We start from the raw sequence: 18,894 nt of genomic DNA on the forward strand, positions 1-18,894 counted from the left end.
TCGACAACACGTTAACGAACAGTTAGATAACATTACTGAGATGTTTGTGTTGTCACTAGTTCATGTCAGAAGCAGCTGATACTGTACAAACCACATCAGCAAAATGTAATGTGCAACTTTTGCGACAGTCTTTTGTCGGTTTATGGCAATGTTGACACGTTTCAGAGGCCTGCGTTGAGTTGGTCCGTTTTGGTGCCCACCCTTTTATCGCTCTCTGGTTGGCTTACAGATCTAACGTAGGGCAGAGGTCCTTTTATGATTAGGTAAAACCTAAATCAATCAAACGTTCAGTGCAGCTGGAACTCACCCTTTTTGACTAGACCATTCATTGTTGTCGTACAATCATATTCTTTATATCTAATTTGATAAGTCGCTTTTAGGAGACAATGTATCCGTTAATGTTCACACTTACAGCCTATTTACTATGCATTCCAGCTACATTTGGAAAAACTGTGTCGGGAGTTTTCAAGAGCGATGCAGCCAGAGAGCAGAATGGACAGTACATCACAAAATTCATGTACAACGGTAGGTGTAGCAGTCTGAAGCTAGCGACAAATTCTGGAGGGAGGCTTGTGTGGATGGATACACATGCACCAAGATGACGTGATGCGTTTTATTATTGGATGTTTTATATAGACTATAGTTGCAATGCTTATGTACATATAAATAAGGAAGCAACAGATCATGTGTTCTTAGTCTGGAAAGTGCTAATCTCTTGCATGGTGTTATGCATCATTGTCTCAAAGTATTTTTCTGTGTGCATTGCAATCTTAAACGGGAAATCGTTGGAAGATGTTTGTTGAGTTGGGATCAAATCACATAGGTCTATGCAGTGTCTTAATAATAGGTTGGTTCAGTCTTACATTAGTCCAGACCCATGAGCATCAGCAATGTCATTCTGTTCCCGGGTACAACATGTTGCCAAATGTGATAGCCAGGCAGTACATTAGAATCAATAGAGCTCCTTTCTTTATCACAGACGGTCTGCATATTCAGTAGGTTCGAATGAAACCCAATCATCTGAAAGGTGGATTTAGTGTCCTGTCAGATCTCTTCCCTCCTGTCCTCTTTCTCTCTCTCTCCCCTCTACTTCCACTACCTCTTCTTCTCTCACACCCTCTCTTGTCTCTCCCTCCCTCTGTCTCTCTCTTCCCCAGTGGGTAGTGGTCTGGTGGTGTGCAGGCTGGAGAATGCTCCCCTGGCCACGGAGAAGGAGTCCAGACTGCTATTCTTCCCGGAGATGGAGGACGGCTTCGACATCGACAACCTCAGCTGCCACGACCGCCTCTCCAAGGCACAGCTCTCCAGTGAGTGTGTCTCTGTGACTGTCACGTGTGTTGTTTGCATTCATGTCCCGCTGGCTCGTAGTAAACATGCATTCATAAACAAGAGGCATTTGGGGAAGTGGCATAAATACCATCATTTACAGGACATATTCTGAATGTACTTGCAGTATGTTGCATCTGCAAATGTAATCAACTGGTTATCAAACCTTGGTCGTTTGCATGACTTAAGGCCACATTAGCCCTCTGAGCGAAAGCCTAGGGCTTGTCTCCCTCCTAACGTTGTTTCCCTCTCTCTGCTCAGTCCGTCTGAGTGAGGAGGAGCACAACCAGAGCATCCCCCACCTTCACTCCCCCACGGCCTGGATGGCGCTGTATGCAGACCGCTACACCTGCGGGGAGGGGGGCATCATCCCTGCCCACGGGGACCTGACCTTCACCATCCTGCTGTTCAACCCTGACTCGGCAGGCAACCCCTTGGAACACTTCAGCGCTGAGGAGGCAGGTCAGTACATGCACATACTTTAATATATGCATTTGGTGCACTGTAAATCGCTTTGGATGAAAGCGTCTGCTAAGTGTCTGCTAGTCATAACACATAATTTTATACTTCTGAATTTAAGATATGACCAGGGCTCCAGACAGGACTGCACTGAATGCTTGACTGATTGTGTCCTCCCCACCCCTGGCACCCTGACCCCCTACCCCACCCTCCTACCTACCCCTGCTCCTACCAGGCCTGCATAGTTTCTACTGTCTGCTGATCCTGGCCTACTTTGTGGCATCCTGTATCTACATTCAGCCTCTGTGGATGGCCCTGAGAAAGGGTGGGCCCATGCAAACGGTGCTGAAGGTGCTCTCCACAGCCTTGGCCCTACAGGGGATCTCTGCCCTCTTCAACTACATCCACCTGGCCAGGTGAGGTTGACTCCGTCCCAGTCATTGTTACAGTCACCTTTCAGCAACCCTGCTCAGGTTTACATCAGTTACTGTATAACAGGATTATCCTGTATTGCAGAATATTTGGAGGAGTGAATATCAGTCTTGTTGTGTAAAAACACACACCTGTCTCTCTCGTTCCACAGGTATGCCAGGGATGGAGTGGGCATTCCTGTCATGGGCAGCTTGGCAGAGTGTGAGTGTTGTATTCTCACTCTCTGTCGCTCTTGCTTCTTTCTTCGTACTGTCTTTCGTTCTTCCTTTGTGACTGTGCTGACTGTTGCCTGTTGTTGTTCTCCCATGCTGCAGTCTGTGACATGGTATCCCAGGTGTCCATGCTGTACATGCTGCTGAGTCTGTGTGTGGGCTGGACCCTGAGCAAGAACAGGAAGCCCCAGAGCAGACCTCTCCAGTGGGACTCCTCCCCTGCCTCCAAAGCCCTCGCTATGGGAGGGGTCGCCACACAGGTCAGAGCCTCATCAGCCTATCCATGACCTTTAATCCCTTACCCCAAAATACTAAGCCCTGACTTCCATCTCACTGGATACAGTAGCCCCTACTACTTGCACTAACCTCTACCTTGCTCGCACCATCCCCTATCCTGACCAATACTGTAACCCCCTATTAACTCTCAATTTCCCCTTTGGGATCAGTCAATAAAAACACATTCAATACCAATGACCTAAATACCTTTCCACTGACTCCCTGTCTGTGTCGCTGCCGGGCCACTAGGGGGCGCTACTGCTGTGGGAGCAGTATGAGGAGACGGAGCACCACAGCTACCATGCCCAGCGCAGCATAGCAGGTCTGTTACTCATATCTCTACGTATCATCCTGGCCCTGTTGCTGGCCTCTGTGCTCTACACCATCATCAGCACAGAGAGGAGCGCCCTCAAGAGAGACTTCTATCTCAGCTTCGCCAAGGTAGGCGTAGAAATACAACACAGAATAGCTGGTAACCCTTTCCATGCGTTTATAGTGCCATCTACAGTGCATTATAAGATTGGCTATTCCAGTCTCACTAGTTTGTTTCTCAGGGTTGTTTTATCTGGTTCCTGTGCCACCCTGTGCTGGTCCTAGTCTCTGTGATCTTCAACGGGCATCAGAGAGAAAAGGTGAGAGGACGACACTCTATAGATATATATATATATTGTACTGACTCATTCGGAAGGTTTTTGGTGTTGATGTTTGTGTGTGTCTGTGTTTCTAGGTTGTGACAATCGGTGTGATTCTATGCCAGGCTATCTCGGTGGTGATCCTCTACCAGCTTTTCCTGTCCCGTAGCTTATACTGGGAAGTATCTTCTCTCTCCTCTGTCTCACTACCCCTCACCATGTCCAGAGGGGGCCGGGGACGCTACTGACCCCGCGTGCAGGGGGAACACTTTCACTGTGACACACGCCGAGGGCGAAGGGATACACTGTGACACCTGCAGTTAAAGGGACAATAGTTCCACTCCTCTACACTCACTCACGGTAAAGGTGCCCCCACAGATGGGTGAGGAAAGAGGAGGGTGGGATGAAGAGAAGGAAGTAGGAAGTTCCCCCACAAATATAGAAGAGAAGAGGAATGATGGCCTGCTCATGTAGCTGGAAAGCACACCTATTTAATACCCTCCCAAACAGGATGAGAGTGAGACCTGGTTTTAAGCGCACATAAAGTATGTATGTAAATGAGACAAATTTTTTAGTATACAACAGATGCGGACACATGTAACTGCCAAAATAATGGAAACACTTGAGTAAAAGAGGGATCCAAAGTATATTAAAAGCAGGTGCTTCCACACAGGTGTGGTTCCTGGGTTAAGCAATTCACATCGCATCATGCTTCGGGTCATATATCAAACTTCTGTCTGCCATGGCTGTGGCCCTACAGGCTGACAATGCCCCCATCCACAGTGCACGGGTGGTCACTGAATGGTTTGATGAGCATGAAAATGATGTGAACCATATGGCCGTCTCAGTCACCAGATCTCAACCGGGGATGGAGTTTTCCACCACCATCAACAAAACATCAAATGATGGAATTTCTCGTGGAAGAATGATGACAATTCCCTCCAATAGAGTTCCAGAATCTATGCCAAGGTGCATTGAAGCTGTTCTGGCTTGTGGCACAACGCCCTATTAAGACACTTTATGTTGGTGTTTTATTTATTTTGGCAGTTACCTGTATGTTCGTCTTATTTACAATTGTAGTATGTATGTGTGAAATTGTGGTTTACTGTTTTATTTTGAATGTCAAACTTGGGCTGAATTTGATGTCTCTTTCTTTTTCAGACAGAGTATAAGACTCCCAAAATGTTTAAAAGGTTTATAATAGATTACAACGAAAGGTTACTGATTGTCAAATTCCCTGTTAAGTCTTATTCATTGCCGATAAAGATATCCAGGCGCGGACTGAAATACATTTGTTTACCGTTGATCCATAGAGATATGGATTCATGTTCAGTGTGGTAAATCTCAAACCAATAATATAGTCTGATCTTAACTGTCAGAAATAGAACGTTTTTAAAAAGTTTTTTAACAGAGTTGCTTCACACTGTTTCATTCTATTGTTGTCAATTGATCGTTCTTTCTGCGAGGTTCTGGAGTGCTGAAGCTGTTACAGAAATCACATGGAATCTTTGTATCATCCCCAGCACTCCAACACTGCAGCTAGTTGCATGTGTGAGAATTGTATTACTATTTTGTTGTGCAATTATTGAATTATACTTGAATAGGGTATTCATATTGTTTTGTCTGACATTGGAGCTAGACATGTGCGATGTTTAAATGCAGCTTTATTTTCTCTCAATCGTCGCAAGTGCCTGAGAAGACAATCACTTTGCTAGCAGAGAAGGTACCTGTGTTTGTCTGTGAAAAAATGGGTTTCACATTGGTTATGTATGTCAGTCTGATAGTTAAGTTATGTGGAGATATTGGGGGGCAAATGGTTAACAGAGCAGTGACTGTGTAATGTTCCTATTAAGCATGTTTATAAGGCTGTTTTAAATTCATTACTGTATACTTTTGTAAAATAAGTCTTTATAGATGCTGATGCAATACAAGAAAATGTCTGCAGGGGGCAGCAGTTCTCTTGATCTGTTACAGTAGCTACCGTAGACCAGCGTTTCTCAACCCTTGTCCTCCAGTACCCCCAACGGTAAACATTTGTATTGTAACCCTGGACAAGCACACCTGATTCAACTTGTCAACTAATCATCAAGCCCTCAATGAGTTGAACGAGGTGTGTTTGTCAAGGGCTACAACGAAACGGTCTATTTTTGAGCAAAGACACTGCTGTAGACTACTCTCAACCAATGCACACTCAAACCATAGAAGTTACCAGTGTCTTTGCTCAAACTGCCTGCATTCTCATTCAACAATTAAACGCATGATAATCCTGGATAATTCAAACATGGAAGGACAAACCACGAAATGTCACGGTTGCTAGGAAATGCCACCACGACACTCCACCTTGAGTACACAAACGGTTTTCCGCTCTCCACTTCCTCAAACAGATCTGAAAGGCTAATATCAAACACTAACATCAGCGCTAAGCCGAGTCAGTCTCACTTTATTTGGGTAGTTAATCATCTTTGGTTGGTCATTGGTTCCGGTCCGTCTGCTATGGATTCCAGTATGTGACGCTAAATAGGCCAATATAACTAGTAGTCTACACAACACAGTCAAAGTTGTGGAAACATGTCGTGGAATGTGGTTAAACTAACCACAGACTTCTAAACAGTAAACAGTCAAAAGGGGAAGAGTCGTGTTACTGATGTTTCTCCACTGCCTGTTTTCTTGTTTGGTGGTTTCGGAGTCACTGTCAGTTAGCTGGTTATAATCCTTGTTTTCTGGATGCTCTTTCACTCATTTTACCTTCATGTTGCAAAAGATCAAGAGCATACTATGTTGGCTGTGTTTACACAGGCAGCCCAATTCTGTTATTTTTTCCACTAATCTGTCTTTTGACCAATCAGATCAGCTCTGAAAAAGATCTGATGTGATTGGTCAAAAGACCAATTAGTGGGGTGGGGGGAAATTCAGAATTGGGCTGCCTGTGTAAACGCAGCCTATATGGCACTGAACCTTAGATGAATTAAAACAAATTTGAGAGTGGTGGGCTATTAGTGACAATGAGGACTAGGCCAGCAGCAAAGTAGTGCTCACTCCCACACCAGTCCCATACTGCTGTTTAACCAGGTGCTCCTGTACTGGTTTACACACATCAGTGGCTCCCTACAGACCAGACCATGGCGTCCATCTTGGGTCTTTTCAGGACACCGGTTACCCACTGGGCTATTTCTGACCTCAGGCACACCAGGACACTGTGGGCTGAGGGGGATGAATACACACAGGACTTATTTTCCTGCAATACCACCATTAACTCCCTTTCTTGTATTATGCAAATAGTCTGACAACAGGAACGTGCTTGGGCTAATACTGTAACATTCATTTGCACCTTTTTTGACTCTACCACAGAAAGTAGTACCAATTCAGGCAGTACTATTCCATTACAGGGGGGACTTCTTTTAATAGTGTTCCTTTAGATAAGGGGGTTTCTATGTATTCTATATCTAGGTCAGGTAGAGAGTAGCGTAGCTGGCAGCCTGAAACCACAGGCAAAGATGGACAGTTTCTGTTAGATGTATTTGAAATACTTATTTGAATTCTGAGTATGTTGTAATTTGACTTACACTGGGCTAAACTACAATCCAATGTATTTTGTATTTTCAAAATACTGTAATTTGGATTGACAAAATACGTTTCTATACCATTTTTGATAGCGGTTCACATTTTGTGGCCCCTTTTTCACCCTGCATTGGTATCAGAAGTCTGATAGCACTATAGTGTGATAAAATTGTCTGCTAAATGAATGAATGAATGTGTGTTTGTCATCGGCAAGGACTTGGGAGTTTTATTTGGGATTAAAAGAAAGGGAATAGAGCTAAGCACAGGCATAGTCCTAGAGGAAAACCTGGTTCAGTCTGCTTTCCAACAGACACAGAGACAAATCCACTTTTCATCAGGACAATAGCCTAAAACGCAAGGCCAAATATACACTGGAGTTACTTATCAAGACGATATTGAATGTTTGAGTGGTCTAGTTACAGTTTTGACTTAAAAATTGACTTGAAAATGGCTGTTTAGCAATGATCACCAACCAACTTGACAGAGCTTGAAGAATTTTTCAAAGAATAATGGGCAAATATTATACAATCCAGGTTTGCTAAGCCCTTCGAGACTTACCCAGAAAGCTATAATTGCTTCCAAAGGTGATTCTAACATATATTGACTCAGGGGGTTGAATACTTATCTAATGAAGATATATTAGTGTTGTCGTGTCTTTGGCATGATTAAACTGAAGACTTATTTATCAAATAACTCTCTGTAATTATCATTACGCGATTAAACTGATTAATCTAGTAACTGTAATTAACTAGGAAGTCGGGGCACCAAGGAAAATATTCAGATTACAAAGTTATAATTTTCCTAATATAACTTTCAGATATCTTAATATCTGATCAATTAGTGTTCTGATTAATGAATTATTATTTACCTCACATTAGTCTCATTCCAAACGTCGTAAATTGTTGGTTATCTGCACGAACCCAGTCTTCACTATGAGTCATCCATACATCAATTGTCTCAAAATCATTTATTTACTAACTAAGTAATTCACAGAAATGCATCACACAAACAAACAAAATAGATATGTTTACAAAGAAATGATAGGGGGATGTGCCCTAGTGGGCTAAACCGGTATGGCGGCTTCTTAGACAGTGATAATTATAACAATTGAAATGTTTGCACATATCCTTTGCACATGAACGCTCACTCATTCGGGAACAATTGCAATCAATATATATATTTACGCTCAGTGTGTCGTCGGGATCTCTGTTGAAAAGTTTGTCCGCCCTATTTCTCTCTCTGTCGTGGTTAGAATGGATAGTCCAGAGTGACATTCATTCATGTCGTTATAGAATAGATGTTTCGGCGGTTGTCGGTCTTCGCGTTCAATGATACCAAATTCCTAGCTGCAGACTAGTAATTAATATCAAAGACTTGTTCTTATTCTGTCGGTATCGATAGTCTAAGAGTTTAACCACGTGGTATGGTTAAAAGATTCAGCCATCTACTCAAACCTTGGCCCTCTCGTTATCGAGGTAAGTTGGTCTGGTGATAGAAAACCCAGGAGGGTTTTTTTATTCGGAAGAGCAGAAAAGGGCCTGTCACAGGACGCAATACCATAACTGTGCTCATGGGCGGTCCTCTGATTTAGTTAAACTCCAAAGGGAATTGGAGTTTCCTTCATTAAACAGTCCAAAATCACATTACACAATTTCACAAACAGTATCATCCTCACTCATTCATCTTATACAACAATTAGATGTAAGCCTCATATCTGAGGCTATTGTATAAACAGCGTTATGGTAATGTGGCCGTATAGTCTCCCATGAGTTTCACAAAATTGTACCAAACGGACCAGTTCGTAACTGGATTCTTCACCGATATTTTATACCTTCTCCAGAACATAAATGTTGTTCGGACCTCAAGTTCTGTGAGGTGGAAGAAATTCCTTTGTTCTCTCTATCTCGCTCTCTCTCTATACTGTGGCCATGAGGAGATAATCTCCTCCAGGAATTTACGACCTGAGGTCGCAGTAGCCTGAGTGTAGGAGACAGAGAGAGGGGGATGGTGCTCGCTGTACCCAAAGAGGGCAACATCATGACACTGTTTTATTTTCCTTTTAATTTGTTGTGAATTTTTTTCCACTTTGACATGAGTATGTAGTGTAAATCGTTGACAAAAAATGACAATTTACATCTATTTTAATCCCACTTTGTAACAACATTTTGAAAAAGTCAAGCGGTGTGAATACTTTAAGGCACTGTACCATACGAAATGTAACATTACATACTAGATTTACGTTTCCTATGTTACATCTACCCCTAAGTCCGTGTTGGAGTACCACCAAGGTTGGACATTTTTGTTCTAGCCCAGCTCAAGCACACCTGATTCACTGGGCTTGAACTTTTGGGGTGGCGTAGGAAACACAAGTTAAGAAACACTTCTTTAGATGTCACATGTAGACATATTACATATAAACTATATTGTGTATGTCACAGGTTGAGATCCCCTCCTACAGAGAGAAGTAGATGAAGAGGAACACCCCCACAGAGCAGACCAGCACCAGGCCCATGTTGAGGATGAGTCTGATTCTGGGGGTCTCCTGGAGCATCTCCTGCAAAAGCCTCTCTTCCTCCTCGGCTGATCTGGGCCGGGTCTTAGCCTGCTCCTCCTTAAACCCACAGAACCACTCTAGAACCCTCACACACCTCCCCTTCTCCCCTCCACAGCAGACCACCCAAGGCTTTTCTTGGTCTACCGCCATTCCGGTGCTTGAAAAGGTCGGGTGCCTGCCATTTTGGAGATTAGATGGAGACTCCATATAGGATAAAGCCTCCACCCCATTGACACCATTATGGAGGTCTTTGGGCGTCTCGTTGTCCATGCAGCCGTTCCCATTGACATGGGTCTTAGTTTGGGGGTTCAGCTTGCTCATCTCCTCCTCATCTCTCTCTATGTTTAGGGTTGTGTTTCTTTGGCGTAGCCCCCAGAAGGTAGTGGTGCGGACCTGCTCTATGCTCGGTGGAGGGGTGCAGAGGCTAACCACCACAGCCACCAGTACTGAGATCCAGAACAGCCCGGCTGCCACGTACATGAAATGGACGTCCTTGACAAAAGACGGCCGCTCGTCCGGCTCGTCGCAGTGGGGCTCTCTGTAGACGAACGCAAGCATCAGTCTCGTGGCGCCCAACGCGAACCCCACTATGCCACCCCAGAATGCACCAGTCTCGTTGCAGCGCCGCCATAGGACGCCCAGCAGAAATAGGGCAGCGATGGGCGGGGTCAGGTAGTCAGACACTTCCTGGATGTAGTAGAACATCTGGCCTCCCTGCATCTCGATGATGACAGGAACCCAGGCGATGCTGATAACCACCATGAACACCACGAACACACGCCCCACCACCATCAGCTCCCTCGACGACGCCCGCTCCCGCGCCATTTTGTAAATGTCCAAGGTGAAGATGGTGCTGGCGGAGTTGAAGATGGAGTCCAGGTCACTCATGAGCGCTGCGATCATCACCGCCATCATCAGGCCACGCAGACCCACCGGCATGATGGACATCACCAGGCGGGGGTAGGCTACGTTAGAACACCCAGCCCTGGATCCACACACCTCCATGCAGTGTTCTGGGCTGATACACGCCAGCTCATCTGCAAACAGGATGCGGGAGATCATCCCGGGAATGACGATGATGAACATGGGCAGGATCTTGAGGAAGCCGGCCATCAGTGTGGAGCCTTTAGCGTGGGAGATGCTCCGTGCGGCCAGCACCCGCTGGACGATGACCTGGTCGGCACACCAGTACCAGATGGAGGCCGGGGTCTGGCCCAGGAGGAAGCCCGGCCAGGGGAGGTCCTTGTCCAGCGGGCCCCTTAGGATGCGCAGGGAGTCGGGCTTGGGCTCCACGTGGCAGGAGGGGATGTAGGTGAAGTTGGAGGATGCTAATATCGCTGTGATGTTCGGTCTGGCTTCCATGTACTTGGTCCGCACCCCTTCCAGGCCACCCACTTTTACCAGGCTAATGGCGGTTAGGCATAGCGCACCACCAATCATCAGGAACGCCTGGAGGGTGTCGGTGTAGATGACCGCAACCAGGCCCCCTGTGACGGTCAGCAGCGCGGTCACGGTGATGAGGAGGATGATGGACAGATAGAGGTTCCAGCCCAGTGACTCCTGGATGAAGAGCGCTCCGGAGTACAGGTCCACAGAGAGCTTGGTGAAGATGTAGAGCAGCAGAGACAGAGCAGCGAAGTAGACCTTGAGCCGTCGGCCGCCAAAGCGCTTGGCCAGGTACTCAGGCATTGTGTAGACCCCAGAGTGGATGTAAACAGGGATGAACACCCAGCCCAGGAGCTGGAGGAGCAGGAGGGCATTGAACTCCCATGCGGCGACTCCGAACCCGCTGGCCGCCCCGGACCCTGCAAGGCCAATGAAATGCTCGCTGCCAATGTTGCTGACGAACAGAGAGGCACCAATCATAGCCCAGTTCATTGATCGGCCGGCTAGGAAGTAACCGCTCACAGTGCTCCGATTGGCTTTCATCATGGCGAAGAAGCCAATGGCAAGGACCAGGATGAAGTACAGCACCACTACAACGATGTCCGCCGCCTCCATGGTGGTGGGAGCCATCTTGGATAATACTTCTAAAGACAGTTATTGAGGAGTTACGTGATATGGTTGCTTTAGTGATCAGTACCCTTTCAATTTAAGTACCAGTCTTTCAGTTGATTATGAGAGATTCTAAGACACTGAATGCTTGGATGTTGCAGGCGAGTCAGGTCCAGTTCAGGTCTTGGTGAGGTATTCCCATAGAAAGGCACCCTAAGGGTTGACGGGGAATACTGTAAGTTGGAGGTAGCAGCTCATCTGTATTGACACTCCTACAATAGAGCACAAAAACACACAACAGATCAGGGTTGGAAAAACCTTTCTTAAATAAATGGAGGTTGAATATATAAGAAGATATACAGTACATCTAAAACCTTGTTTCCCCAAAGAAATAACGGGTCAAGATAAACTGGTTTTGAGTTGTGGCAAAAGTATTTTAATTAAGTCGTGGCTTGGTCCTGGCAAGGAACATTGGTTTCGCTGACTTGGTTGGCCACTAAAAAACCTCAAAAGCTATAAAAGGGTCACAGTGAAAAAGGCATTTGGGAACCACTGATCTATAACACATAGCTAACAGTATAGTAGTACTAGTCTTGTATGAGTTTTACACAGTTCAATGGGTGCATGCCTACTTACCCCTACCAGTCCCACCCTCACTCTTTATTTCTCAGTTTAACTGACGACTACTCCCCTTATAGCTGTGTAAACATTCATCCAATTTTAACATGCAGTAGCTGGATCTTCTTGTTTCAGATGGGTATACATATTTGTGGTCGTCTGGTTTGACTCAGATTTATGTCAAATAGTTCCATAGGGTCTCGTTTGTTCATCTGGGTTATTTTGAAGAGATTCATGGCACAAAGGGATGGATGTGTCTGAGTTATTGTACACCCAAATGTGTGCTCCTTCCACAATCAATAGCTCTGGTGTGTGTGATTCTAATAAAGGGTTTGTTGGACAGTCAAAGCCTTACAGTGCTATGGACATAGGGATGTGTCTGTTACTTACATTCATTCTAAATGTGTCCAGGCAAAGCCTCGCAGGGCTACCACACCACATTAAATTGGAGGATAACCCTAAGCGAAAGACTTGACAGACAGTAAAGATTAATAAGTTAAGGACATTTTTTAACAATCACTAATTCTGATCCAAGCTTTACAAAAGTGTCATTAAGGTTAATCTTTCTCTCTGGCTTTATCTGGTGATTCCAGAATTATGATAGACAGAAGATATGATTGATTAGCAGTGTTGAGGAGTAGTGAACTACACGTAGTTCTACTAGTAATTTAACTACATTTACTATATAGTAATTTAACTACATTTTGCAGGAGGGTAGTGGTAGTTGAATTTAATTCAAATGTTGGTAGGGTTTTCAGTAGTTAATTACTTTTGTGCCATGTAACGGTGTAGCTAACTACTGAAACTACACTACTTTTTAATGGGTGAAGTAGGCAAGAATTTCCTTTCTTTTTCTGCATCAGACCTGCCTAATTCTCACTTGAAACATAGTTTAAGTGTTTAATAGTGATGGATTCTGGGTTCTGACTCCTAAACTTGGAATAGTGTTAATTATCAGGTATCCTATTGAGTGCTATAGTCTAGGGTCTACACCAGAAGTTAATGGTTATCTGTAGGAGAAATGTATATGGTGGAGGCAATTAAGCTTGGAATGTACTGAGTAAGGGAAGGGTAATCACATGTGGCAGGCACTGATAAGGGTGGTGAGATGTGGATTAGTGAGGAAGGGGGCCGAGGTCAGTTCAGATCACATTAATTAAGGGAGAAGGAACAGTTTATTGCCCACATCACTTAATTTCCTGCCTAGCAATAAAGATGTAATGTTTAGAGAGCAGGAGGACGTCACCCAAATTGGGGTATATATATACTACCACTGGTGGAACCATGTCTTTGTCTTATGCAGCTGTATGACCCAATGGGTGAATAAACTTGGTTTAAGCTTTACTAATCGTCCGTAAGTTTTACTAGGTTAATTTAGAACCTAACAATAGGCTAAATTACACATTCTGTAAACGTCGGACTCCAGAAAAAATACATTGCTTTCAAAAAAATAAGCAAACACGTTTGGTGTTTGCCAAAAGGCCTGTGAGAGACTCCGCAAACATATGGAAGAAGGTACTCTGGTCAGATGAGACTAAAATGTAGCTTTTTGGCCATCAAGGAAAACACTATGTCTTGTGCAAACCCAACACCTCTCAACACCCTGAGAACACCATCCCCACAGTGAAGCATGGTGGTGGCAGCATCATGCTGTGGGGATGTTTTTCATAGGCAGGGACTGGGAAACTGGTCAGAATTGAAGGAATGATGGAAGGCGCTAAATACAAGGAAATTCTTGAGGGGAAACCTGTTTCAGTCTTCCAGAGATTTGAGACTGGGACGGAGGATCAACTTCCAGCAGGACAATGACCCTAAGCATACTGCTAAAGCAACACTCGAGTGGTTTAAGGGGAAACATGTCAATGTCTTGGAATGGCCTAGTCAAAGCCCAGACCTCAATCCAATTGAGAATCTGTGGTATGACTTAAAGATTGCTGACCACCAGCGGAACCCATCCAACTTGATGGAGCTGGAGCAGTTTTGCCTTGAAGAATGGGCAAAAATTATAGAGACATACCCCAAGAGACTTGCAGCTGTAATTGCTGTAAAGGTGGCTCTACAAAGTATTGACTTTGGGGGAGTGTATAGCTTTGCACGCTCAAGTTCTCTGTTTTATTGTCTTATTTCTTGTTCGTTTCACCACAAAAAATATTTTGCATCTTCAAAGTGGTATGCATGTTATGTAAATCAAATGATACAAACCCTAAAAAATGATCAATTTTAATTCCAGGTTGTAAGGCAACAAAATAGGAAAAATGTCAAGGGGGGGTGAATACTTTCACAAGCCACTGTATCATGGATAAATTGGGACTGACTGATCTACAAATAATATGAAGTAGTTATTTATGAGTGGTTCTTTTTATCGATCAGTCAGTCGGCAGTCACCTGCAATGTTTAACAAGCCCTGTGTGCAGCCGCCCACAGGAAGTGATCCAGTCCAGAGGCATGTTGGATCACTGTTTGCTGAAAGCCTATTATGGCAGGCTGATACGATTGGAGAGCACATGGTATACAGAGTTTGTGCTATAATTGACTAAGGGTGCGTTCCTCTGCCCAGGCGTTGCTGACGCATGCCAGATCTTATAATGCTTGGATAGATTTTTTAAAGTATCAGCTAACCACATGGTTGTGTTCCCCCGCTCAGACGTTGCATCCACCAACCAATGGTTGCGTGCCACGTGATCAACTGACAGATTGCTATAACATATGTGGTTAGCTGATACAACGCCTGGACAGGTATTTTATGTAAGATCTGGTATGCGTCAGCAACGCCTGGACAGAGGAACGCACCCTTACTCAATTACAGCACAAACTTGACCTATGTCTTAGCGCTGAAGATGGACACCTGTCTGCTGGGCTGCGTCGCTTCCTGTGCCCCTTTTTGTTTGGCTTGGATGTGTCTGATTTTAAGTAGCATGGTTTTTAAAGAAAAGTTAACGAGAAAGAATGTTCATTTCCATATACAATTGAACTGAACAGAGTACAACAGTATGAGTCATAATACCCATAAAACCTAGCGGTCAAACAAGGAAATGGTTCCAATCGTTTTTCCACCATTCATTTTTCCAACGAAACACATTTTAAGTGTTCCTAAAAATGTCCTAATGAGAAAAATGAATGGTGGAAAAACAATTGGAACCATTTTCCTGTTTGATCGCTAGGTTTTATGGGTATTATGACACCTCCACTGTGGGGTTCTATAGTGAAACCAAATTGAGAATGTGCCGGAACTGAGAATTTGCTGAAACTGACTGAAAACCTTGCCTTACCATGTTTAATTGCAGGATAACCATAAGTGACAGACAGTAAAGATTAATAAGTTAAGGAAATGTTTGAACAATCAATTCTGATCCAAACTTTGCACAAGTGTCAATAAGGCTCATCTTTCTCTCTTGCTTTATCTGGTGACTCCAACATTATGATACAGTATTCATAATGTTTCTCTAAAAACTGGAGAGTAACCTAATATATGATTGAAGTGCACCAAGGTCCCTAGACACTGGAACACTCCATTGGAACGGTGGAAATTCTGTGCGTAAAGTGAGGTGCACTAGCGCGCAATCCAGAAGTGGTCACTAGACTAACAGGTTTAAGGAGAACTAACAGGTTTCAACTCATTTTTCAGGTGAATGTGTCACTTTCCACCTTGTAACATTTGGTGTAGCATCAGCTGGCTCTGGGCCACTGAGTGGGCAGTTGTAGAGCAGAGACCATTTTAGTTTCATGGTCTGGTGTTTGTGCCCTCCTAGGTTTTGCCGTCTCAACCATGGGTGGTTCTGGGCGCAGGTGAGGAAGCCAGTCTCTCCCTGCTGGTCCGAGAGACACTAACTGGCCTGGGGCATGTTAAGGTGCCTTGTGGGTGAAGGCTAAATGGCTCTAAGGAACTGGTTGGAGGTGTGTGGCCTGGTGAGCTGAGGGCAATGTGCCAGCAATAGGGCAGGTCAACAACGCTATGGGAGCCCTGGCTGCCTCAGAACACCATGTGGTAGAGTTGCTAGCAGGTATTGGAGGTCTATTTTTCCATGGGGACTTTGTTGTATAGTTAGAGTTTCAGGCAGTTTATCTTTGAGTGCAATTTGTGTGTGAAATATTTGCCTTTTCTAACCAGTGTGTAAAACCTATTATTGCACATGTACTTTTGCAGAGTTTCACTATCAAGTGCAAGGAAACACTAATTTTAAGTGGGTGAAAATGTCACCTGTGACTTATTGGCATGTTTAACCTGAGTAGCATTTTCTATTGGTTAATTGCCTGGTCATGAGCTAAATGATAGTATTGTAACTTTCAAAGAGCTCGTCCTCGCGCTAGCTTGCGACTCTACGTCTTACAGGAACGCGCTCACCGGCCAAGCACACGCACTGTCGTGGATGCAAGGTCCGATCACTTCTGAGACCACCAGTGTAATGAAACAGCAGGGAGCAGGTCTCGAACCTTTGACCTTCTAGCCCGAGGTCCGGCGCGCTATCGAATGTGCCGCAAAAGCATGCTCGTGTGGCAAAGTCGATTTCCGCGCTTATAAACCCAGGGTCGTTACACTATTTAAAACTCTTTTTTCCACTCAGCTGCCCACAGGAAGTGATGCTGACCCGAGGCATGGTGAATCATTGTTCGTTGAAAGCTTATTATGACAGGCTGATATGTTTGGCGAGAGTACAAATTGAGACTGTGCTGCGAGGTTTGCAACACTGACTAAATCTAGATGATGGACACCAGCCTGATGGGCTTGCTGTGCCCCTTTGTTTGCGTCTGATTTTAAAGTAACGGTAACGACATCGAAATTAACATAACTGAATTGTGAAACCAAACGAGAATGCGCCGGTACTAGAATGTGCTGAAACTGATAGAAAAGCATGCCTTACAAAATAATTGTTAGTCACTTTTGTCTGCCTCTTACTTCACGCTGCCTGCTCAACTAAGACCTAGAACCTGTCATTTTCCACGTGACAAACGCACCACTGTTTAGGATTTTTATAAGTCTGACTCCATACATTTAATTATGACATTGTTTTGTAACGCTTGTACTTACCATTTCCAGCGGCCCTTCTCTGACTAACCTCTCCAACCCCGGACTCGACGCATCAATCACGCTCCTTCCTAGGCAGGTAGATTAGGTGCAACTTTTTTCACAGGTTGCATTCCTATTTTGGTTTGACAGCATAGTGCCATTTCTATGGACACCCCCCCTTTGCCTATGGCGTAGATGCACACTCTAGCCTCAAATTTTCGCATAATTTGTGACGGGATTATTAGTCGGTTTCCATCCAATTGGCATTTCCCCATCAGATGTTTTCATCAAATTTACTTGTTTCTGTAAAGTCTGTGCGTGACGTGCACGCAAATAACTTTCGCAGTTAAATTCCCATTTCCGGAAGAAAAAAAAAGAAGAAAGTTAAATAGTTTTCCATTGCATTTTCAACTCTACTGATGGTTTTGAACCTAAACATGTTGCATTATGTAGCGAATGTGCCCACTTGTATTGGGACGTGCGCGCTAGCCAACAACTCATTCCGACATTTCTTGATTCCTTTTGTGTGTGTGTGTGTGTGTGTGTACTCGTTAGATAATTTACTGCAAGGTCAGGAGCTAACATAAGCATTTCGCTGCACCCGCTATAACATATTCTAAACCGTCTACTTGACTTAACGTTGATTTGATGAAAAGTTCTGCAAGCACTTCCTTATACGTCTATATGACTTGGAAGTGTGTTTGTGCTCTGGAGGTCATGTGCACACTCCAGGGGTGCAACACCTTTGGCAATCGATAGTTCCAAAGATGCATGAAATTAAAACACTTTCAGGGGTAGGCTCATCATTCTTCAGTTAGTTCTGCACATTACATCCTACTTGATGTTTCATAATAGCCCTACCTGCAGCCAGCGATGACAAACCAGCCCATGTTGTTGCTCTATTAGTTAAAAGTTCCTGTGGAATTCCCTCAAAGAAGGGCTTAATCACTAAACCAAACATCCTTTTAATTACGTTTTAGTCATTTAGCCGACGCTCTTATCCAGAACGACTTATAGGAGCAATTAGGGTTAAGTGCCTTGCTCAAGTGCACATCAACAGATTGTTCAGCTAGTTGGCTCAGGATTGTCTGAATAACACACTGAGGACTGGATACTGTCCAAATGGCGTGGACACAACACACACGTGGACTGTCACCTATGAAACCCCCAGAAGCACTCACTCCCTGAGTGACAGGCATGTAAAATATATTATTAGGCTGCCCATTACCCTGATGTGGACCAGGGATATGGCAGTTGTTTTCTGCAAAGACACCATGAATGTGCATTTTTCATCCCTTAAATCACTGCTAGTGGTATTAAGAAGGCTACTTAATTAAAAAATACTTTGAAGTATAGCTTTTACTCAAGTTTGACAATCAACTACTTTTTCCACCACTGTACTTAAGTAGGCTACATTTATTTTACGTTATAGCAGAAGTTCTTATTCAGAGCAATTACTGCTCAAGGGCACATCAACAGATTTTTCACCTACTCATCTCAGGGATTTGAACCAGTAACCTTTCAGTTACTGGTCTAACACTCTTAACCACTAGGCTACCCCTACCTGCCAGATACTTATAACCAGATACTGGGTGACGTTCACTTTCACTTGAGTCATTTTCTATTAAGGTATCTTTACTTTTACTCAAGTATGATAATTGTGTACTTTTCCTCCCTGTTATCTGGCATCCTTGAGACGTCCGTAGGCTAAACCTTAACCCTTACCGTAACCCTTAACTTAACCATTTAAAATGTAAACTTCAATGGGGTAGGGCCGTTCCATGGATCCCGATAGCACAGACCCTGATCATTGCTGGCTTTGACCAA

The 18,894-nt window shown here is 44.2% G+C and overlaps 2 protein-coding genes across 2 annotated transcripts; one reads left to right on the top strand and one right to left on the bottom strand.

Annotated features, from left to right (window-relative positions):
- The first annotated feature begins 259 nt into the window (after positions 1 to 259).
- Positions 260 to 5,281, top strand: gpr180 (G protein-coupled receptor 180). The gene is made up of 9 exons (XM_071329967.1): positions 260 to 525; positions 1,158 to 1,307; positions 1,588 to 1,788; positions 2,021 to 2,201; positions 2,369 to 2,418; positions 2,532 to 2,689; positions 2,955 to 3,146; positions 3,260 to 3,337; positions 3,433 to 5,281. Exons 1-9 carry the CDS (start codon positions 387 to 389, stop codon positions 3,583 to 3,585), a joined length of 1,302 nt encoding a protein of 433 aa, XP_071186068.1. The 5' UTR covers positions 260 to 386; the 3' UTR covers positions 3,586 to 5,281.
- Positions 5,282 to 7,843: 2,562 nt separating this feature from the next.
- On the bottom strand, positions 7,844 to 17,339 carry LOC139532412 (sodium/myo-inositol cotransporter-like). The gene is made up of 2 exons (XM_071329965.1): positions 17,089 to 17,339; positions 7,844 to 11,716 (listed from the first exon to the last, which is right to left on the bottom strand). Exon 2 carries the CDS (start codon positions 11,463 to 11,465, stop codon positions 9,348 to 9,350), a length of 2,118 nt encoding a protein of 705 aa, XP_071186066.1. The 5' UTR covers positions 11,466 to 11,716; positions 17,089 to 17,339; the 3' UTR covers positions 7,844 to 9,347.
- Between the last annotated feature and the right edge of the window lie 1,555 nt (positions 17,340 to 18,894).

This window comes from Salvelinus alpinus, chromosome 10 (assembly GCF_045679555.1).
Source record: "Salvelinus alpinus chromosome 10, SLU_Salpinus.1, whole genome shotgun sequence".
NCBI lineage: Eukaryota > Metazoa > Chordata > Actinopteri > Salmoniformes > Salmonidae > Salvelinus > Salvelinus alpinus.